At 41.1% G+C, this 23,557-nt stretch overlaps 1 protein-coding gene and 1 long non-coding RNA gene across 3 annotated transcripts in view; one reads left to right on the forward strand and one right to left on the reverse strand.

Moving 5' to 3' along the window:
- The window catches only part of jag2b (jagged canonical Notch ligand 2b), a 43,867-nt gene extending 29,992 nt beyond the window's left edge, over positions 1–13,875 (forward strand). The window contains exons 10-25 of one of the 2 annotated variants that reach the window (XM_085132634.1): positions 542–655; positions 1,033–1,139; positions 4,559–4,721; positions 4,838–4,999; positions 5,133–5,246; positions 5,404–5,517; positions 5,686–5,799; positions 7,379–7,495; positions 7,784–7,811; positions 8,322–8,407; positions 9,247–9,360; positions 9,635–9,750; positions 10,136–10,384; positions 10,478–10,609; positions 10,843–10,993; positions 11,121–13,875. In XM_085132634.1, coding sequence (XP_084988760.1) covers positions 542–655; positions 1,033–1,139; positions 4,559–4,721; positions 4,838–4,999; positions 5,133–5,246; positions 5,404–5,517; positions 5,686–5,799; positions 7,379–7,495; positions 7,784–7,811; positions 8,322–8,407; positions 9,247–9,360; positions 9,635–9,750; positions 10,136–10,384; positions 10,478–10,609; positions 10,843–10,993; positions 11,121–11,641 — 2,402 coding nt within the window. In that variant the 3' untranslated portion in view covers positions 11,642–13,875. The remainder of the gene's footprint in view (positions 1–541; positions 656–1,032; positions 1,140–4,558; positions 4,722–4,837; positions 5,000–5,132; positions 5,247–5,403; positions 5,518–5,685; positions 5,800–7,378; positions 7,496–7,783; positions 7,812–8,321; positions 8,408–9,246; positions 9,361–9,634; positions 9,751–10,135; positions 10,385–10,477; positions 10,610–10,842; positions 10,994–11,120) is intronic. The other variant, XM_085132635.1, reaches the window with a different exon arrangement.
- The window catches only part of LOC146501882 (uncharacterized), a 230,233-nt gene that overhangs the window by 130,119 nt on the left and 76,557 nt on the right, over positions 1–23,557 (reverse strand). The gene's annotated exons all lie outside the window — the stretch shown is intronic.

Consider the following 23,557-nt stretch of genomic DNA (forward strand, 5'->3'; position numbering starts at 1 on the left):
CTCTTAAAGCTGTGTGAAGTCTGATACAGTGCCTGAGGTGTTGTCGCCTGAGCCTGCGTCATTTAGACTATAGCTTTGAAAGTGGAGACAACTCTCTGGGTACAGAAGCGAGCTTATGAGACCGCTCCACCTGATCTTAACCAGCAATGTTTTAATTGGTCAAGAAACTGAAAAGAATGAATATATTTATATCAAATTTTGTGCTTTTGAATTCCAATAATAGGCAGGTAATTTTATAGCAGTACTTGGTTGACACCAACTGAACAAAAAACTTAAGAATTAAGGCACTTGAGCCATTAAATATTAGACGTTCATAAAGTTTTGTAACTCAGAAGTTGACCAAAAATCCTCATCATTTAAACTGTTCTTTGATTAACTCTTTACTCCTCGAACTTTACCTCACTCGAACTTCCGAGTGTTCGATTATACAAGAGCGCAGGTGCCAGCAGGCCTTCAAGCTGGGTTGCTGGTCTCTTTCCTATCTTGTTGTCCCTTCTCTGGTTTCATTCAATTGATTGACTCCTTACTCCTGCCTTCACAGATGCAAATGAGTGTGCAAGACAACCCTGTGTGAACGCTTACTCTTGCAAAAATTTGATTGGCGGATATCACTGCAGCTGTTTTCGGGGATGGTCCGGACAAAACTGTGACATCAGTCAGTATTTCTCCCTTCAAAGTCGCTCCTAAATTGATAACTCTCCTTCTGGCTGCTCTCAGATGTCTCCTCCTCACTTTCTGGATGCACAGCTTAGGTGTACTTTGGCACCGCTTACTTTCCACACGTGTGGCAACGTGTTCCTTTCTCGTCTCGCAAACCGAAACTCCAGCTGTGTTATGCATGCCCCGTTACATAAGAGTCTATCTGGCACCCTTCTCACTTCACTAGTTTGTTTTTTGTTTTTTTTTTCTTTTCCAAACTTTTACTTAATCTATGCACAATTGATAGCGCAGCGTTCACTCTTTTAGTGGAGTAGCATTTTTAAAATGTGTGTTTTCAGGAAACTTGCTCATTCTTGTTGTCTTTCTCTTCAGATACCAGCGCCTGCCATGGTCAGTGCAAGAATGGAGCAACTTGCCGCGCTGTGTTGGACAGCTTTGTGTGCGAATGCCCATCGGAGTTCACTGGACAGCTGTGTGAGGTGAGTCTCATGTTACCCAGCTTCTACCAGTGAACAACTGCAATACGTAACGTAGCAGTAGGCTTCATTTATTTATTTTTGCTGCGAGATGCTGACTAACCCTTTATTACATCTTGTGGTATAAAATATGAGAGGAGAAACTTGTTTTTGCTGTAATTCCATAAACCAATATCATGCAGGATTTATGGTTTGTGTAAAGTGCTTTACTGCCTTTCACATTTCTGGACTTGTTGGCCTTGCCAAGGCACATTTTTGGTTTTCACAATTTCCCGTTTTCAAAGTTTGTTTCAACAAACGCTTGTAAATTAGTAACGCTGATTATTTGATCGATCCAAAACCAGAAGTTTCACAAACTACCTTAACTTGAGCTCTTTAGTGGGGGGGTGGGGGGAATTACCTCCTCAACATGTACTGAAGTTTGCGCTCGCTCAAAAGAAGTTTATGGAAGTAAAAATGGCAGCTACAGAGATAGTAGGTGTTGTTGCAGCAGTCTGTCAATTTCTGCACAGTTGTAACTTGAATGGAATTTTCTCCCCATATGCTAATCAAGTCCAAAACCTCAGTTTCTCTCCATTGACTCCCTCAGTTTCCGCCGCCGCCATGCTTTCTCGTTTGCCTTCTCCGGCGCTCATAATTGGTGTCTGTCTTGTGTCAGTGACGTAAAAGACGGATTTAATGAGACATGACCGTTCAAACAGCAGTCACTTTCTAAAACGGATTTGAAAATATCAGATTTGTGCTGTTCAAACCGTCATACCATGATTGGATATGTGTCGCATAGGGTCAAAAAAGTAACTAGGAGACTGACCTTCAGCTGGAGTTGATCACACATCACACTGTGGCTGCCTGAGGCCCCTAATGCTTTGTGGTTATATGCATGTAAATCAGGAGATGATATCTCTTATTATAACCTATTATCATGACCGTAAAAAGGTGATCTGTTTGTTTCACAGATCTTCTGTAAACGTAGAACATTAACAAAATGCCATCATAGCGACTAATCATGTGCAATTGTACCAGCACTGATGGGGAAATGGTTTCCTGTGAAGTTGGATGCTAGAAAACATGTTGTGAAGCAAAGCGGCCCATGAATTAGGATGTAAGTGTCATTAAGATGGACTAGAAACTACAGTATACAAATTGCCCTAAACTATAAAGACAACCAAAAAGCCATAACACAATAGTTATCTGACCCAGCAGATCATTAAACTCCCTACGTGCCAAATCACTGCTGTGATCTGCCAAAACGTGCAATGTTGTCAGTCTCCAACCCTGCAAGCCAAGTCCACGTCACAGGGCAACTTCTCTTAATTCATACTTTTATTTCATAAAGATGCCACATATTGGTGTCCCTGCTGCAGCCCTTCATGTATGAAGCGAGTGTTTGAATGTAGGTTAGCAGTGAGGAAACTGACACTCTGCTGCATCTCTTGGGCCCTGAATGGAGGACATTGCTGGTCAGGAGCCAATCCTGATTTAGCATCTCTACTATAAATATGAGTCTCTCTGAATGAGGGGACTCTGGATTTCTGCCCGCATACTACAGAGCTGTAATGCCTGCTGTTGCAGGGCCGTATATTCCTACCCCGCAGTGCCAAAACTACAATGCCTCCAGCATCGTATTTCTCTGATTAGTATCTCTACACAATCAAGTGCTTACTGGATTAATCAATGTCATGTTTGCCTCGGTGTTTCATGTCTTCAGAGAAAATGGGTACAGAGAAAAGGCTAAAGGGGACAAATATGATGCATTTACTTTTATGGTAGTAGACATGCTTAAATTTGGTGAATTTTGTGAATTTACTTAAGGGGCCAAGTAAAAAAGACCTTTATCTTTTTTATATTCAAGCACACTTACTAGTGTGACTCTGTGAATATCACTTTTAGTCGGTCAAGCACTAGGTCCCAGCGTGAAATATCTCATATTTGCTGCCTTGAAATCCATTCATGGTTCCTAAATATCTTGGTGATCTGATTGGCCAATGTTTTTTTTTTTTTTTTTAAGACTCTTGTTATGGAGATTAAGCAATATATTAAATTATCTCAGAGTTAATTGAGGTCATGAGGTACCAGCTGCTGAATAATGATAAACGAAAGAAATTCTAATCATTACACGCTGACACCAGCAGGACCCAGGTGGATGCCCGCCTCCATCTGCACAATTATACGTGATTCCCTGACCACACACGCGCAAATACTAAAGAAAGAAGTCTGGCCCTGACACTTAAAATAAACTGTGTGTGACCACAAACTTCACCAACCCCGTTGCCCAATTCCATCTCCCTTTTTCAGCACCTTAAATGGCAACGGGTTGCAACCCACAGTTTATGCACAGTTATGCTCTGTTTATAGGAACTGAAAGATTTTCTGTCCAATCCCAGAAACGCCGTACGTATAAATGGCTGAAGTTATCACTCTGACCTCTAGGCAGCTTCTCTCTGTGTCAGAGGATTTATATTTATGTGTTCGCTTGTCTCTGCATGATGTGGAACCAGCTTCATAATGGATAGCCGTTCTTTTGCCGGCTCAGTTTCGCATTCTGACTCCTCTCAAAATAATCTTGAATGATAACGCAGGGCAGAGATGTAAAACCGAAAGCATGGATTCTGTTGATGAGCTTAGTAAAAGTTTCTGAGGCTTACATTGCTCGTCCACTTACTCAGTTTGTTCTTAATCGCAGAGGCTTGAGCCAAGCTAAGCTGCTCACCTTCAGACTTTAGCTGTCCTTACTCCAGCTGGCCTGATTGCTTTATTATCATAGGCAGTTTAATGTGATGATAATGTTTTCTACCACTTAGAAACTCTTTTGTCTATAAAATGGACTGAATGGACTGATTCTTATATAGCATGCATACAAGCATTTCCTTCTATACTCAAGTACAATCTAACCAACATTCATACACATTCACACTCCGATGGGCGCATCCGAGAGCAATTTGGGGTTAGTATCTTGCCTAAGGATTTATATTTGGCATGCAGACTGGGGAAGCCAAAGATCGAACCACCAACCTTCCAGTTAGTAGCTGATCTGCTCTACCCACCCCACAATTCGTGAGCACTTGTTGAAGAAAACTTTGCTGAGTGTACTAAGTCACACCAGTTTACTGTATTGTTTGCCGGGGTTTTTGTGTCCAACATCAGGCTGTTAGTTTGAGGAAGCATCCTCAACATTTGTGCTTGCGATGACCTGGTGAACACAAATGGACTGTTTTAACATATAGTGCTTTAGATCATCTTGGTCTCCATCATCACCTGAAGAAGGTACCTGGCTGTGTAAAGATGATGGACTACTATGTTTACTGAGTGATTTTTTTTTTTTTTTTTTTTTTTTTTTCCATCATTGGTCTTATGATTGCAGCAGTCACTCTTTTAATGTGTATATTTTGTTTGTCCCCCCCCCCCTCCTCTTTTTTCCAAAGATCCCAAGCTCGTCATCTTCTGATGCCTGTGATCCAAACCCTTGTGAGAATGAGGCCAAGTGTCATAGCATGGAACAGGACTACTACTGTGCGTGTCCTGAAGGCTACGAAGGAAAGATGTGTGAAAGGCTCAAAGAGGATTGCCAAACCACTCCATGTCTAGGTGGCTAAAGGAATCTGCAGGGGGAAAAGAGGCTGGAATAGATCGATAATATAAGAAAACACTAAACCTGAAACTTGTTTTTTGTTTTTGTTTTTTTTTTGGTTTATTCTTGACAGCTATTGACAGCTGCAGCATTGCTGTTGCAACCAATGACTCGGATGGCATACAGAACATACCCTCCAATGTCTGTGGTGCACGAGGACGCTGCATCAGCCAGCCAGCCGGAAACTTCACCTGCGTCTGTGATCCGGGTTTCAGTGGCATCTACTGTCACGAGAGTACGTAGAGACTTGAGCTTTCAGATTCTGGAAGTGCTGTGTGGTCTGTAATTCATTTTTGGGGTGTTTTTCTTTTCTTTTAACCCTTTCAGTACATCATTATATACGTCATACCATTTTCTTTTTATTTTAGATATTAACGACTGCATAGGCAACCCATGCAGAAATGGGGGAACCTGCGTTGACAGAGTGAACTCATTTCAGTGCGTTTGTCCTGATGGATGGGAGGGCCAGCTCTGTGACCACAGTGAGTGATTTCCTGCTAGTGTTTGTGTCCTTCTTAAACACAGTCACGGCCGGTTTAAAGAATCTGCCGCCACTGCGTTGCTTTGTACCAAACACGCCACATTTTATGCAAAAGTGAATGAAACACTTGAATCATAGAAACCTTCCTCCTTCCTCAGATGTCAACGAGTGCAGGCACAATCCTTGTAAGAATGGTGGACAGTGCATCGACCTGGTAAATGACTTCTACTGCAACTGCACCGATAACTGGAAGGGCAAGACCTGCCATTCCCGTGAGTTATCTGCCTATGTGTTAATGGGTGTGTTTATGTTCACAGCTCCAAGTAGTTCCAGCTCCACCTTTTGTGTATTTTTACAGCTGTGAAACTGTAAACTGATGTCTACATTTATATCATTATTGGATGACACAAATGATTGATTAATTAATTTCCTCTTGCCAGGTGAGCGCCAGTGTGATGAAACCACCTGCAGTAATGGAGGAACCTGCAATGACCACGGGGATACCTTCCGCTGTGCATGCCCACCTGGTTGGGGAGGAAAGACGTGCAACACAGGTGAGGCAGAAACGCAATACTTTAAGGTGTAAGGAAACTAATGGCTTAGTTTTACGGGAGATTTTGTCAGAAATCCAAAAACTTTCAAATGTTTACTGAATGCTTTTCGCTCTGTTTTGCCTTCACTAAACAGACGCATGGACCAATCATTACGGCTACATTTGTAGTTGCTGGGAGCTCTTAATGCTTTTCATAACTATGAAATGGGCTGTTTCCGTCACTGGCTTAAATTGTCATTAATGGACACAATGCCAGGCCTAACCTTAATCCTCTGAACAAGCTGAGAAATGTGTGTGGGTGAGGCTAAGCCAGAGTAATGCTAATGATGGATTCAAGGATGAAAAAGTTTGGCTGTTAATCAGGCCTGATTTTAAACCAACTGCAGTTCCTTATAGGGGAATAAGTAAATGTCAGACAGTTAATCATGTTAATAAGAAACTGTCACAAATTGACAGGAAACATCCACTTGTAAGATGTATTCAGAGTTTATCAGAAACTTTTCTGATGCTTTATATTACTGACATTATTGTATTTTAAAACTAAGTGTAGGAGACGGATCATGATCGTCTTTCACTCATAAACCTTATGGTGGGCAAACTTGGAGTAATAGACGGGATGTCTGTTGGCCCTTCCTTAAAGAAATGTCATGCAGTCTTATACCCCCTTCACTTCTTGAAAAGAACTGAGAAACAACCAGCTGTGTTAGTCTCGATTGGTTAGATTCAGAGTAAAACAGGCTACAGTGATTGCTGTAAATTTGCAAGACTTGGCGTGTCTTTTAATAACCACATAACTCTTAGAACAGCCACCTCTGACCGGCTTCCATTGTTGGTGTCGCATTTCAGCAGTTTAATCCTGTCTGATCGGTGAGCCAGCTTTAGGTTGACGAGAAAGTTGGCAAATGTTTTAATCGTTTAATGTTTTGGATTCTGGTGACGGTCCTGCTTTTCTAGGTTACTTTTGAGTTCATATAGAAACAGTAAACATGACAAACACAATGGCATCAGCAGTTTAGCATTTAAAAAAAAAAAAGTGGGACATGAAAATTCATAACAAGTGAGCAAAGTACCCATTTTTCTGCAGAATAGAACCCATTATAAATATCTGAATAGCACTCATGAGAGACCAAACGGTTGACCTTACATGATAACCTGAGGGCAGAAGCTACACCGCCATATGGAGTGGATGATTCAGACAATCCAATATGGTATTAGCCTTCCAAGGAGGACCTCCCTGAGAGCTTACTTTTAGCTAATTTAAAGGCTAGCTGGAATTAGTGGGACAAGCATGTCCCAAATTACCTTGCCTTTCACAAACACTCAGGTAACAAGTAATTATTCAAGCCTGTTGCTAAAAAAAATAGTAAAATGATGATAAATACAGGCTGGTAGAACATAAAATAACTGTCTATAGGGACTGTACGGTAAGTTTATAATGTGTAGGAAACCTGTAACCTTATTCCCGGTAGTTTAGTATCACCCACTTGCTCCACTGCTTGGAATTATATACCTGTGTATGTGTTGCTCTTTTGGGTTTTGACAGTCTAGGGCACCTCGTGACTCACTCTCTCTTTCCATAGCTAAGAACAGCACATGCGCCTCCAGTCCTTGCTCTAACGGAGGGACTTGTGTGGGAGGAGGCGATACCTTCACCTGCATCTGTAAAGAGGGCTGGGAAGGCCCCACCTGTGGACAAAGTTAGTTTTACTGTATAACTTTAAATATAACTGACAGTAAAATCACCATAATTCTGTGTTGGGTGTACTGTTTTTGAAGTAGAGGTGAAATCTGTTGCAATGGGACATTTAAGTTTTATTACAAAGTTTGCAAGTAACAAAAACTTGAAACCCATGATCTTATTAGGCTGGGATTATTGCTGCATTACATGCATATAAATAATAGACTTCGGTCAATTCAGATGTGGGGGGCAGCATGCCACACTTATGCAACAAAGATGATATATTACTTTTTCTTTTCTTCTACAGATACAAACGACTGCGACCCTCATCCATGGTATGTAACATTTTTCTTTCTTTGCACACCTCCCTGGCTCCTTCATCTCCACGCTTTACTCAGACCTTACAGGCTAGAGGGGTGAAGGGCCACTAAAGCAGTGGAAGTTGTCCTTAAATCAAGCCTCAAAGGGGCATCTCGCAGAGGAGGGGGCTCAAATATTGAATAGGACAGTGAGAAGTGGGAGTTTTGTGGGGAGGACAAGAGTCCCACCTACCCTGTGGTGAATGCAGGTGGGGGGTAGAATGGCAGAGGGGGGGTGTACGTGTCCATTCTTTCCGTGCGACCTGGGGGGAAGCTTGGCTTTGAGGAGGAATGGAAGAAGGCCTGATGAGAGGAGGGGAGGGACTGGACACACCTATTAGCATTTGAAAGGTGGAGGCTTGTATTGATGGGTTGAACTGAGTCTTGTGACACCCCCCACCCCCCCACAAAGGCACACAATCGATGTACTTTGTTGTAGCTGGAAAGGATGTACGGTCTCATCTGTCAGTTTCTTTGCTCCCTCAGTTACAATGGTGGGATCTGCGTGGACGGAGTCAACTGGTTCCGGTGCGAGTGCGCCCCCGGTTTCGCCGGACCTGACTGCAGAATCAGTGAGTTGAGGTTATGATGAACAGATTTTGGATGTGATGGCTAAAACCAACCGCAATGATATTCCTGATGAGAACATGATTAAGAGGATTGCTACATGGAACAAGGGGTGGAAAAAAGTATAGGGCGTGGAAAAAGATGGCTGTATTGACACCTAAATGTGAGACCGAGACAGACCCCTCTCACTTTCTCTTAGTCCTTTAACGCCTTGGGGGGTCAAAGGTCATCCCTCCTCCGTACTCACACAGTCACATATTCACACATTGAAGACAAATAACCCAGTGACCCCGAAATTCTTCTTTTCTGCTCCTTTGTTTTGGACGGATAGCCTTCACGTTTTTTCTGGGGCTTAAATTTGAAAATTCTCATTCAGACATGTTCATGTGAAATCTGGGTGACAATGGCTTGGAGGTTCCCACTGACACGGGAGGCGAGGCTTTGTGATTTTTATTTTGCACTTTTTGGAAGTTATTAGTTTTGACTGGCTGTTTTCAGGGTGGGGGCCGGTTTTTGTTTGTTGGTTTTTTTTTTTCCTAAAGCATCAAATGCAATAGATAGATAGATATGATTGTGAGCGGGGGAAAATGTGACTTATAGTTATTTTCTATCTTTTTGAATTACCTTTGTCTGTAGAACAATATTTATTTAACAATGCACAGCCAATGGTGACTGGTTGCAAAAAAAGGCATAAGAAGGCCACGTCTTGTTTTAAGATGTCAACTTTTTCCCAGTAGCTTAAAGTACTTAAAACATCAACTTTCAGGGAGCTTGGACAACTCGTAGACCTAACTAATGGTTTAACATTTTGTCTTAAATTTTGGTGTTTTTCCTCTTTGTTTAGACATAAACGAGTGCCAGTCTTCACCCTGTGCCTATGGAGCCACCTGTGTGGATGAGATCAATAGTTTCCGATGCATCTGTCCGCGTGGAAGAAGAGGAGCCAGATGCCAAGAGTGTAAGCACGCTCAAATTTAAGTGATTTCAGGATGAAATCACCTCCTTTAGATTTACATTATTGGCTAAAACCATGGAGTATCTTAAAAACAAAAAGTGTTGCAGTGGCACAGTGGTTTAAGCTGAGGGCTTTCACTGTCTGGTTATGACATGCAATTACGAATGTCGTTATCTACTGCAAGGGGCTTGGACCAGAGAGGAGAGCTGCAGGCGGACAGCTGGAGATTTTAAAACTGTTCCATAAGTGCATCATGGTTCTTTCTTCCTATCTATAGTCATAGGCATTGGGAAAACTTGCCACTATACTGGGCTGCAGTTTCCACATGGCAGCCACTGGGAGGAGGAGTGCAACAGTTGCCATTGCCTCGATGGCAAGGTGGATTGTACAAAGGTAAGAGATTTAATTACCATCAAAACAGCATTCTGATTAAGATTATTCCTGGACCCTAAAGTTAAATAACCGCCTATGAATAGAGTTTAGCCTTCAAGGAACTCTTCTTTCGCACCTTTGAACAGATTCCAGGACTTGTGCTATTTTTAGATGGCTTGATTGATGTCCTGTTATTAGCTTTTCCATTCTGTGTCTTTGAGATCACAATGGATATTAAATTCAAGTGTGTCCAGAGTAAGAATATTTCCAGAAGCATGAATGAAAATGCTTTCATATGTCACACTCCCACATGATATTTTAACATGGTGACAAGTGACGCAAGAAAGAAATGGCAATGCGAATGTTGTCTTACGTCTAAGTGAATATTTTGACCTTGTGACACCAGGTGCTGTGTGGTCGCCGTCCGTGCCGGCTCGAGTCATCGGGCCGTGACCAGTCCTGTCCAGCTGGACAAGAATGTCTGGAGCATAGCTACTTCACCTGCTTCTCCCCCCCTTGTCATCAGTGGGGGGTTTGTTCAATGGTTGGAGCTCCACCTCCACATGTAACCACCAAGTGCCAGCCAAACAGCGGCCATTTGGACAACAGCTGCGGCCGCATAACACTCGTTTTCAACAGAGACAAAGTACCGCCGGTGAGTAATCAGCCACATATCGCTTTGAACCGTTTAAACTACTTTTGTGTTGCTTCTGATTGATGCGTTTTGGGTTTTTGTGTATATCTACAGGGAACAACAGTGGAGAATATCTGTTTTGAGCTGAGGTATCTTCCTGATATTAGACACTTGGCAAGAGATCACACTCTTCTCCTTCTCTGTGATCTCTCTCATTCAAATCAGGATGCTGTAGAGGTGGCTATAGTAAGTAAAATTGAATTAGAGTGGTGATTATTCCATTGCCTTCTAAAACAACCTTATTCTAGCTCATGTTGGAGATTTTACCAAGCTTGATTGACACAGATTTATGGGTGGGGGCATTAAAATACACAAACAGCCAGTGCCTACCATACAACCCAAGTGGCACACTCAATAAGATGTTTGGTTGGGACTTCATGGTGTCTTATCTCTTCCTTTCTTTTTGATTTGGTTCTCAGTCTTTCCATCCAGAGGATTTACCTGACCACAGTCTGATCCAGGAGACAGCCAGTGCCATTGTGGGCACCTTGTCCAAGCGGCACAATAGCACCATAATGCTGGCAGTCATTGAGGTCAAAGTGGAAACCCAGGTCATGCGTCCATCAGTGGGTAAGGAATGATTAACGCAAATGTTCCACAATGGTTTCATAGGGCCAGCCATTTTTAGTTATTGCTGACGTCGCACTCCTACTGACTTTACTTTTTCTACAATTTCCTTCCATGTTGATGTCAACAGATTACCTGGTGCCTCTACTATGTGTCGCCTTTTGTTTGCTCTGCCTCTTCTGCATCATTGTATGTGTTTGGTGGACACGCAAACGGAGAAAAGAGCGCGAGAGGACCTCCCGATCAGCCGCTGACGACAGCGTCAACAACCAGTGGGAGCCACTGCGGATCGTTGTGCGACGTCAGCAGGAGCAGCAGCAGCTGAAAGAAAGCAACAGGGAGGCTGAGCAGGAGCGCAAAAAGCTCATGGGCCCCTCCTGTCGGACGTATGATGAGGAGGAGGAGGAGACGGAAGGCGAGCTTGAGCTCGAGGAGGAGTGCGGTGGAGCAGAGGCGGGAAAGCAGCTAGTTTATAAGTACTCTAAGACTGCAGTGCGGCCCAGTGGAGGAGTGATCTGCACCATGCACAGCTCCAGTTCACCCCTCAAAGCCCCCCACCGGACCCCAGGCTACAGTCCCAAAGACAACCGCTGGAAAAATGTCAGTGCGGTCCTGACTGGTCAGAAAGACCTCAGAGACTATTGTGTATGAGATATATATATAAACAAATGAGTTGCAGTGTGGAAGCAAGAGAAGCTGCAAGGCAGTGACTATTTTTAGTTTGGACTATTTTTGGACAGAAAGGAAAAAATGCTTTTTGTTTATATAAGCCATTGTTTGCTTCATTTTCATGTTTTCGTCACTGTCACCTGAAGTGATTTTTGATTCAGGAGGGCTAGAGCACAGTGAACATCCTTTTTTCATTCTGTTACCTTATTTTCCTTTACATGTACACAGAAGGAGCTGAGATGTAATGATATTTCAGGAGGCAAAAGAAGCTCCTTGCAATTTATGTTTATGGACTTGTTGGTAAATGGTGAGTCACTGATATGGATTGAGGAAAAAAACAGGCTGTATAATGATTTTATTTTTGTTTGTTTTGTTTACAGATGATTATGATTTTGTTAAACTATCAGTGGGTTCCTGTTCAGTGTCTGTTGGGGCAGATACACATTAAAGGGAGAGAAAGGGAAGGGTTTTATAGAGACATGTTGTTGCATTAACAGTAACAGGGGAAACTCTCCCTTTGCTCTAGTTTCCTTCCAGCTTTGCCCACCTGTGGCCGTCACACGCCAGCCTTACCAAAAACACTTGGCCTGGAGGGGAAGAGGGGGCAGAAACCCCAGTGCCTACTATGTGGCCTTCCTTGTTTTTGTTTGTTTGTTTTCCTTTTCTCCTGTCTCGTTTTCTTGGCTGAAAGCTCTGTTTGACGATTTTTTGCAGTATTTGAGTTGGTAGCAAGTGCCTTTCTAAGAGCTGCGTTCAGGCTCCAAGTTGCGCTGCCCAGTTTGACCTCCTTGTTCTCAAATCTCAAAGGGATATGTGTACATGTAGACTTCAATTTCACAGCAATGCCATTCAAGGTATTTGATCAAAGCAGAAATGAATACTCTGTACATACATGTAAATACTAAAGGAGTCGCTGTGTATATTTGAAATAAGTAACTTAAAAGACAAGTCACACATTTTTATTATTATTATTATGATTAATATTATTTTTATTTTTTTTACAACGCCATTCCTTTTATTTAATGCCAGTCCAAATAGGCAGGTTTTATAACACTTAATACTCAGTCCCGCAGTTAAGAGTTAGGAACATTTACAATGAGGTACCACCTATGAAGGAATTTATGAAGGGTTTATAAATGGTTTGTCTTTTTTTTTTTTTTTTTTTTTTTTTTTTTTTTTTTTTTTTGGGGGGGGGGGGTTGTTATTATGTGTTTTGAAATATTAAAGAAAAAGTGATGTTTTTTTGTTTTTCACCTTTACATTATGTGATAGAATAACTTTCACAGATGTTATTTTGGCTTTTTTTCAGTCTAGCATGCAGTCTCAATATTAGCTTCCCTTTGTGTTTTGTTTGTTGTTGTTTTTTTTGGGGGGGGGGTGTATACACAATTGGCAAAGTTAGAAGTAGGAAGCATAACCTGGATGTTTTATTTTGTAGGAAAATGTACTATAAATGCTTTAATTTTGCTCTTAACTGTTGTTAGCTCTAAGATTTACTTGCTATTTATTTGTAAGTGCTGTAGAGAAAATCATATTGCTATTATGGTCAAACCGCTCTTTTGCTTTCTTTTTCATTGTTTTTTTTTTTGTCTTTCTTTTCTTTCTTTTTCTTTTTTTTAAAGCTGCCAATACTATAGCCTTAACAAGTTTCCAAACCGTTTATAAACCCATCACAAACCCTTTTATTTCAGGTGCCTTAATGTAACAATGCATTGTTTGTGTTATCAGTGGTCGTGTTATGTTGTTGGTTTTTTTTTTTTTTCCTTTTTGTTGTTGTTGTTGTTCCACTATTAAGGCAGGTAAGACATCTTGTGGTGTACTGTGGTGTGCTTTATTCGCTTGAGTAAAGTGCACTACTGTCACTTTACTGTTATGGAGATTTCTAAAATAAAACAGAGATGGATGGTTTAAAAACAAAAGAAAAACCAGTCCACTCTTGGCAGTTTAGAGTGTTCTGAATGTGGATGTTGGGTCAAATGTGGACATCTTGCATTAGCATTAGCTTGGTTTAAAGGCTTTAATGAAGGGAACAATGTTTGCAGATGCAGATTTTTCTTTGCCATCATGCAAATGTGTTTTAAGTTACCAACTCTGTTTAAACAGTTTTACCCCTTTTCATATCATGTCATTGTCTCAAAACGCCATTGTATTTCTGTAAATGGGACACAGCAAAATAAACAATTAAAGCTGCATCACTGCTGGTGTTAAAAGCTGAATATGCATATTGTATACATTTTATTGTACAAGGGACATGCGTTAATTTTGTACAAAGCAAAAAGGGTGTTTCATTGTTTTAAATAATCATCCTACCTATTTATTAAAGCAGTTTTGACACACCATGATTACGCTTGTAATATTTGGTTTACAGTGCAAAAATCACCCCAAAACAGCCAGTGTAAATTGAGCAGTAACATTTAACGATTACACACATTCTGATTTGTCAATGTATTTTATTTTTTTAAATTAAATCTTGCCTTATACTACAGTCAGTCTAGAGAAAATGCTGATTGGAGATAGTGGGACACCCAAGATGTATGTCATTCTACAATGAACCTCTGAAATCATTGCCCTTGAAATGGTTGTTTCAAAGACGGGGACAAGGTGGCAATAACATAGGAATACGATGGAGTCATCGGTATACACAGAAATTCACGTTAACTAGTTCCATCCAGATAGGATGTCAGATTTAAAATAGAAACTTAAAAGTTGGAATACAAACCAACTGAGCCTTGTGATTGAAAGTGGTTGCCCAGAGGCCAATTATTGAATAGTTGAGTAGTAATTCTTTTGGGAGCAGTTCACCCTGTGATTTTACAATATTTGTCCACAGGGATAAAGATGAAAGCACAAAGTGGGCAAAATAAGCTGCTCACTAAATTTACTTCTGCTCAATAACTGCATGTATTTGTATTTGTAATGACACAATACAACCTGTAACTGCTAGCATTTACCCCAGAACTGCCATCTTCCGAATTTCGGCAGCACTTGCCCTTGCCCTCATCTGTGTGGTCTGTGAAGGACCTGGATCGATTGATCCAATAACCTCGCCAGCCTCCCCGCCGTCCTGTCATCACTCATGCTCGCACCACACCAATAGAATCTTGTCTCCTGCTCTGGGCCGATCTCTTCTCTGCCAATGGGAGACTGGCGTGATCGTCCAGGCCACATAAGGATGTGAATGTTTCATGAGTAATGTTATGGTGTGTGGTGTGGGTGGGACAACTTTTTTCCTCCTCGTTCCCATGGGTAGCCCCAGCTGGTGCTAATGGGACCTTCCTTTGTCGGAAAAGCCAGATCAGCTTACAGTTTCGTAGGAGTGATGGTGTTATAGCGGGAGAAGGGAAGTCAGCTGATTATGTTTATGGATATATTAATATATAGATGACTGTATCGTTTTAGGAAGGGTTTGGCTGGTCTTAGGATAATTACATCCTGTAAAAGAGATCTGGTGGACATGAGTAACCGATATCAGAATGTGGTGTTTAATTTCTGCAGAAATACTGTCTGCAGTTCTTGCTGCTTTTAGTAGTATGACTCAGCATTTATTGCTTTGTGCTCTAAACAAACAATTTGTTTGAGCATGGCCATGCTCCTCCTGCTCTGTATGAGGTCCTTTAAGGGGGGCTATCATGCTTTCTATCTCCATATTTTTACCCTTGGACTGGAGTATCTCTGGATAATTCACAGTTCAAAATAATCCATATTTAATTTATACAGTTAGGGCTTGGTACAGTTTATTCTCTGTATGAAATAAGTTGTTTTCTCTGGTCACGTGTAACATATGCATGCACCATCAAGCTAGATCACACTTTATTACGTACACCTTGCTAGTCTAGGCTTGGACCACAGTATGGTTTGAGCAATGTCTTTATACGTGATGGCATGAAGGTGCTGAAAACATTCCTTAGAGATTTTGGCTCATATTAACATGATAGCATCACACAGTTTCTGCGTATTTGTCAGCTGCACATTCATGATGTGAATCTCTCATTCCACTACACCCCAAAGATGCTCTATTACATTGAGATCTGGTGGCTGTGGAAGCCTTCACCAATCTGAAAGTGACTGCAGTTCGACTACAATGAACCTAAACTGGTTCAAGAAAACAGTTTGAGACTATTTTAACTTTGTGACTAGACTGTGATCCCAAATTAAAGGACGTGGTCAGCAACATTACCAAGATAGGCTGTAACATTAAATAATGCTCAATATCCTCCAGTCCATTAAACCACCTCCACAACCAAGCTGAACTGTTGATAAAAGGCAGGATAAATCCATGCTCACATGCTATTTATTGCTATTTACTTCTGACCCTACCATCCGAGTGTCACTGTCAATGTCATTATGGTGAGCCCATGTGAATTTTGGCCTTAGTTTCCTATTCTTAGCTGATATGAGTGACAACTAGTGTGGTTCTTTGCTACTGTAGCCAATCCGCTTCAAGGTTGGCTGTGTTGTGCTTTTCTGCATGTGTTTGTATGTATGTCTCAACAAGGCATTTTCTCCCAGAGAACTGTCTCTCAGTGGATATGTTCTCTTTTTGGAACAAACTAGAGATGGTTTTGGGGGAAAATCTTTGCAGTTTCTGAAATACTCAGATCAGCCCTTCTGGTGAAAACAGCTACGCCATGTTCAAAGTCATCTTTCTTCTCCATTCTGCCCTGTGTATATATGACAGAAAACACAATTTGGTTTAGAAGAACTTGACTAGCCTTCTCAGAGGCCTAACCAAGACCCCATCCAAAAGCTGGGAAGCTGTCATTGAGCTAAAGATTTATTCATTCTCTTCGTCTTTGGGCGGTGATTGAGAACAAATCCGTGCAACTAGGTTCCAATATCTTGTGGAAAATCCGAAGCTTAAAGAGTGGAGGTTATTATTAAAGCATGCATATGTTGTGTAGCTCTTACTGTTATGCTTTTTTCACATGTTATATTGACGGAATCTTGGATTGACTCGATCTTCTGTACTTACATCGTTTTCAAAGCCATAAGAGTCCCAGCTAAGAACTGTGAGATCAATGACGGCATCACACATGCTGTAAAAAATTTAGCCATGTGGCATTTGTCACTCTACTTACATGCACTTAGTTGTAGCTTTGTTCTAGCTGGGAAAAGGTTAGGTTAACAGGAAACTAATTTTTTTTAATCTAGTCTGATTAAGTCTGTTATGTATATAGTCCAGCATTCTGAATCACAAATTTGCCATTAGAGAGCTTTTACAATATGCTCTGTAAAACGTTATTTGCTTGACCTACATTTAATCTGTTTCTGCTTTTAATGCCAACATCAAAATTTTAAGTCTAATCTGGAAGCATACCAATATTTATTTATTGCTGTTGCTTGGTACAAGGAAGTAGGAGTGTGATGCCAAGTTGCTTTTGCGACTGTTGGCATCAATTCCCCCCACATACCCCAGACTGCATCAGGAAACTGACACCAGATTCCAAAAGTGGCTCTCCACAACAGCCAAGGACATTTCAGTGCTGCATTTGTAAACACGTAGTAGTAGTACTACTACAGACAGCTCAAAATGGCTGAAAGGATTCACAAGGGACATAAACAGCTAAATATTAAAGGTCACGACTGCTTTGCTTCATTAATTTAGAGGAGGTTGTACACTCTTTTATAGACACATACTCCCTCTGCACACACAGGCAGACTGACTAAGTCTGAGATGGTATTTTTTGCTGTTTGCTCTGCTCGCTGTAGCTGCTCTGTACATCTGTTGATGTGGGTCTTTGGGACCATCTGACTGTAGAGGCAGCTGGGTGACAGGATTTAAGGCTAAGCCCCTCGTCCCTTTAAACACACATACACACATAAGGTCTGCTCACACGTACACACGCTGAACGTAGCCCTTATTGGACATCAAGCTGGCACGTGCTAGTGGACAGCGGGGTTGCAGCTGGCACTGTGGGTTGTTTAAGGCAGGGAAACAAGCAACAGTGTACTGACTGAGACTGTGTATGTGTGCTGGGGGAGTGGTGTGTTTACTGGCACTGCAGGTCTCTTCTGGCACTGCAGAAACCCCGACACGTACCCTCTGCACCAGAAGGCGGGGAGGGCACAGTCTTGGCAGAGAGGAGGAGATGGCTGGGGCTGCAGGAGTGCAACAGAGATCCATAGCAGCTTTTCTGGGACAGCTGTTCGATGTGTGTGTGTGTGTGTGTGTGTATGAATGCCATGCATCTAAATAAACAAAGATTAAGATGAAAATTAAATGATTTGTGGCTAAACCTAGCATTTACACTGAGACAAATAGATAATGCAACACAGACAGAGGTTTAATCACTGAAATTTAAACTGATTCTTAATTATAACTATTTCTAATATTGATCAGTCTGATGATCATTATTTCAAATTCATTAAATATATAAAAATAAAAATATAACAAAAGGATTTTATGGAGTAATTTGTTTTTGTTTTGTTTTGTTTTTAAGCAGTGATAATAAAAAAATCTCACTTTTGATTGATTAAAATTCTATTTATTGACTAATAGTTTTTTAGCTCTAAACAACACTGAGAGATAGACTAGCTACCTAGTCTCAAAAACAATGTTACTTGTCCTCTGGGTGTGTGTACATAGATATTTAAATGTAAATCATTCTTCTTCACAACCATGGAAGCAATTCAAAACAAACATGCTGGATTTTGCAGGGTCAAAGGAAAGATCAAGAGGCCAAAAGAGGATAAACAAACTGTGAATTTTAATCTACTTCCCTACCACAGTCGGCAGCCACTCTTGTACATGCATGCTCATAAATTGATACCTCTGGTTTAAACGTGTTCTTTAGCAACTGGTGGTGAAAAACAAAGTGCATACATTACACACGCATTTATACGAAGATGAAGATGGAAACACTTATGGTCAGGGCTGTGCTTTTTTGAGATTTTGCAATATTTGCCTCCACATATTCCATGCATGTCTGTTTGTACATGCTCAAATGACAGTGTGCAGTGTAACCTTACACTCTGCGCAGTGATACGCAAGGTTAATTTGCCCCTCTCCCAGCCCAAGAGACACCAGGGAGTGTAAAACACCCTCAGGAGCTACTCATAAGCAAATTGCAATAATGTAAAGTGCAGCGAAACTCAAAGGTAACTGGCAATACACACAGTGAAGCACTATAGTGATGTTTTTACTGTTGTGGTCACAAGTTTACCTACACTCATCATGGGCAGAATTGTCACGATAACTTTTAGTGGCTCTGCACTGATACAAGTTTGAATTTATTTAGGATTTTCTCCAATCCACACAGAGTCAAAATTATACTTGTAGGCTACAATTTAAACTTACCAGAAATGGAAGGAAATTTGTGTTTGGTCGATTGTTTATGTTATTCATTTATATAAAATGTATTTGTGGGCTGAGTATATGGCATGGGGGTCTGATCTAGTTCAGTCAAATGTGGTATACTTGACCACTGTAGCAGGGTCCTTGCTCACAGGTGCTGCACTAATCAGGCACCTGCTTGTCCTTACCTGGGCTACTAGAATCTCAAAACAACATCCAATAGCAAGCTAAGCTTTTGGGCAACGGCAGAAAAGATTTGGCAAGTTTTTAATGGGCACAGCCCACATACTAAACTTGGCTGTTTTCCTTTAGAAATGTAGCACTATTTAAGGAGAAATAAATAGGCTTTCCAGTCATATAAGAGTAACTGCCAAGAAGGATTTTAACACAAAGAAATAATCAATCAAACACAAATTTCCTTACTTTTTGCTAGGTTTTAAAACCATTTGATGAATAACTAACTGAAGTGATGCGATTATGCAGTATTTAACACGGTTGCCTAACAGCATCAAGGTTCTGGATTTGAACCTGCTGGCTGGGGCCTATCTGTGTAGAAGTTTTTACACTAGAAGTATTTGCTTGTCTGCCTTCACACGCATATGAACTTGAGTGAAATCCCATTCTTAATCCGTGGGCTTTGATATGATGTCGGCCCACCCTTTTCAGCTACAAGAGCTTCAACTCCTCTGTGAAGGCTTTCTGTGGGGTTTCGCAGTGCATTTGTGAGGTTAGACACTAATGTTGGACAAGAAGGCTTGGCTCGCAGTCTCCACTCTAGTCCATCCCTCTCGGGGTGAGGTCAGAACTCTGTTGAGGTCAGTCAAGTTCTTCTACACCAAACTCCCTCATCCATGTCTTTATGTACCTTTCTTTTTGCACTGGAGGGCAGTCATATTGGGCCATAGACAAACTGTTCCCATGAAACTAGGACCATGAAATGATCCAAAATGTCTTGGTATGATGACGAAAAAAAACGAAGTGATTTCTCACTTCAAAGAATACGTCTCCACTGCTCTGGAGTCTAGTGGTGAAGGGCTTTTCATCGATGGATCCAACGCTTTGCATTGTGCATTGTGTGATGTATGGCATGGATGCAGCTGCTTGGCCATGGAAACCCATTCCATGAACCTCTCTACACACTGCTGATCTGAAGGCTAAATTAAGTTTGGAGGTCTATCGTGATTGACACTGCAGAAGGTTGGCAACCTCTGTGCACTATGTGCCCCATATCCACTGATTTTTAATAGTTGCTGTCATTCCCAGTTGTTTCCACTATGTTACAATACCACTAACAGTTGACAGTGGAAGCAAAAAAAATTCACAATTGGACAACTGGATACACGAGAGGCATCCTATCATGGCTCTTGAGAGCGACCCATTCTTTCACAATTGTTTGTAGAAGCAGTCTGCATGCCAAGTGTATTGATTTTATACAACTGTGGCTATCAAAATGATTGGAACACCTGAATGCTATGATTTGCATAGGTGAGTGAATACTTTTGGCAAAATAGTATGTGTTCTCCCTGTGTGTGAATGGGTCCTCAATGGGTATTCCAGTTTCCTCCCACAACCTCAAGATTTACATGTTAGGTTAGTCAGTGATTGAGTGTGTGTTGTGTGTGTAATTATTTTTCATGCGGTATTGGTCTTGTGAATCATACAACCTCATTTTATAATGCTGTTCTATTTTATCTTGTAACTTCACCACAAAATTGACCAAATTATCTGCCAACAATTTCATTCACAAGATTGCCCTCTAGTAAATAAATCTAGAAATAACTGTTCAAGGCCAACTTGGGCAATGTTAGCTCAATTGAAATGAAATATTTCCCTATACCTTTACAGCCTTAGCATTAACACACTTATTTCACTTTACATAGTAATTTTGTAATTTTATAATACTACATAATTTATCGTAGATATATATCTCTACAGAACATAAACTTATATTTTGGAATTCAAGTACACTTTGTTCACATGCTTTAAGTGTGATGTTGAGCAAAAGAGTTTTATTTGTGGTGGATTTGAACCTTAATTGAACCTTATCATTGCTGTAACATATACACTCTTCATTAGCTAACTTTAGCTAGTAGCCTAATAGTACCCGTAGCTTGCAGCTACAAAAGCTTGGAGCTTGCTATTAAATATTTATGACTCATTTTAAAGGTACAGTGGGGCAAAAAAGTATTTAGTCAGCCACCGATTGTGCAAGTTCCCCCACTTAAAATGATGACAGAGGTCAGTAATTTGCACCAGAGGTACACTTCAACTGTGAGAGACAGAATGTGAAAAAAAAAAAAATCCATGAATTCACATGGTAGGATTTGTAAAGAATTTATTCATAAATCAGGGTGGAAAATAAGTATTTGGTCAATAACAAAAATACAACTCAATACTTTGTAACATAACCTTTGTTGGCAATAACAGAGGTCAAACGTTTACTATAGGTCTTTACCAGGTTTGCACACACAGTAGCTGGTATTTTGGCCCATTCCTCCATGCAGATCTTCTCAAGAGCAGTGATGTTTTGGGGCTGTCGCCGAGCAACATGGACTTTCAACTCCCGCCACAGATTTTCTATGGGGTTGAGGTCTGGAGACTGGCTAGGCCACTCCAGGACTTTCAAATGCTTCTTACGGAGCCACTCCTTTGTTGCCCGGGCGGTGTGTTTTGGATCATTGTCATGTTGGAAGACCCAGCCTCGTTTCATCTTCAAAGTTCTCACTGATGGAAGGAGGTTTTGGCTCAAAATCTCACGATACTTGGCCCCATTCATTCTGTCCTTAACACGGATCAGTCGTCCTGTCCCCTTGGCAGAAAAACAGCCCCATAGCATGATGTTTCCACCCCCATGCTTCACAGTAGGTATGGTGTTCTTGGGATGCAACTCAGTATTCTTCTTCCTCCAAACACGACGAGTTGAGTTTATACCAAAAAGTTCTACTTTGGTTTCATCTGACCACATGACATTCTCCCAATCCTCTGCTGTATCATCCATGTGCTCTCTGGCAAACTTCAGACGGGCCTGGACATGCACTGGCTTCAGCAGCGGAACACGTCTGGCACTGCGGGATTTGATTCCCTGCCGTTGTAGTGTGTTACTGATGGTGACCTTTGTTACTTTGGTCCCAGCTCTCTGCAGGTCATTCACCAGGTCCCCCCGTGTGGTTCTGGGATCTTTGCTCACCATTCTCATGATCATTTTGACCCCACGGGATGAGATCTTGCGTGGAGCCCCAGATCGAGGGAGATTATCAGTGGTCTTGTATGTCTTCCATTTTCTGATGATTGCTCCCACAGTTGATTTTTTCACACCAAGCTGCTTGCCTATTGTAGATTCACTCTTCCCAGTCTGGTGCAGGTCTACAATGCTTTTCCTGGTGTCCTTCGAAAGCTCTTAGGTCTTGGCCATGGCGGAGTTTGGAGTCTGACTGGTTGAGGCTGTGGACAGGTGTCTTTTATACAGATGATGAGGTCAAACAGGTACCATTCATACAGGTAACGAGTGGGGGACAGAAAAGCTTCTTACAGAAGACGTTACAGGTCTGTGAGAGCCAGGGATTTTCCTTGTTTGAGGTGACCAAATACTTATTTTCCACCCTGATTTACGAATAAATTCTTTACAAATCCTACCATGTGAATTCATGGATTTTTTTTTCACATTCTGTCTCTCACAGTTGAAGTGTACCTCTGGTGCAAATTACTGACCTCTGTCATCATTTTAAGTGGGGGAACTTGCACAATCGGTGGCTGACTAAATACTTTTTTGCCCCACTGTAACTGTTCTGCCAAAGATACTTCAAACTTTGTGTTGAGATGTCAGCCACCAGAGTTTTATATCACTGGCTGTAAGTATAGGCTGCTTGTCCTAACGTGCATATTACAAGTTGAGATTTTGGTTTCGGTTCACTCCTGTTTCTCGGCTCAGTTCATGTAAGCTAACACTGACTATTCCTCTGCTTTAGTTTTGGTTTCTACCTGTGGGCAGTAATTCCATGAATTATTACCTTTAGGGGTTTATTTTATATGTTATTTTATTATTCTTTCATGGTGATGATTTATGTTCCTCATAAAATATGAACTGTGAACATAATTAGACATAAGAGGATTTTTTATGCTCCTCAAATTACACTGTACATTACTACTAGGGCTGGGTATCGTCACTGATTTCTAGAATGATTCAATTCCGATTCACAAGGTCCAGAATCGATTCGATCCACGATTCGATTTAATTCGATTCGATTCACTTCGATTTGAATATGGGAAATTTTGACAGTCAGAAATATTATAATTCAGATTAGTACATTTACATATTTTTGTATCTATAAAAAGGAAGCTGACACACGCAAGACTTTATCAAAGGTGTGAGCGTCACAGCAGATGCCTTTGTGTCAAAATAGCTGAAGATAAAACACAGAAACACATGAAGGTGATTTTTCCTGGCCTGGGATTTTATAAAAATATTCTGCAGTACATCAAAAACGAAAGAAAACCATTAATCAACATATGAACATTACCTCTGAAGTTACAGCGGTTTTATTAGAGACACGGCTAAGCATTTTGCATTTTGCATAATTTTAAAAAGTTTAAATTTGTTCAGCATT

This window comes from Neolamprologus multifasciatus, chromosome 15, assembly GCF_963576455.1.
Source record: "Neolamprologus multifasciatus chromosome 15, fNeoMul1.2, whole genome shotgun sequence".
NCBI lineage: Eukaryota > Metazoa > Chordata > Actinopteri > Cichliformes > Cichlidae > Neolamprologus > Neolamprologus multifasciatus.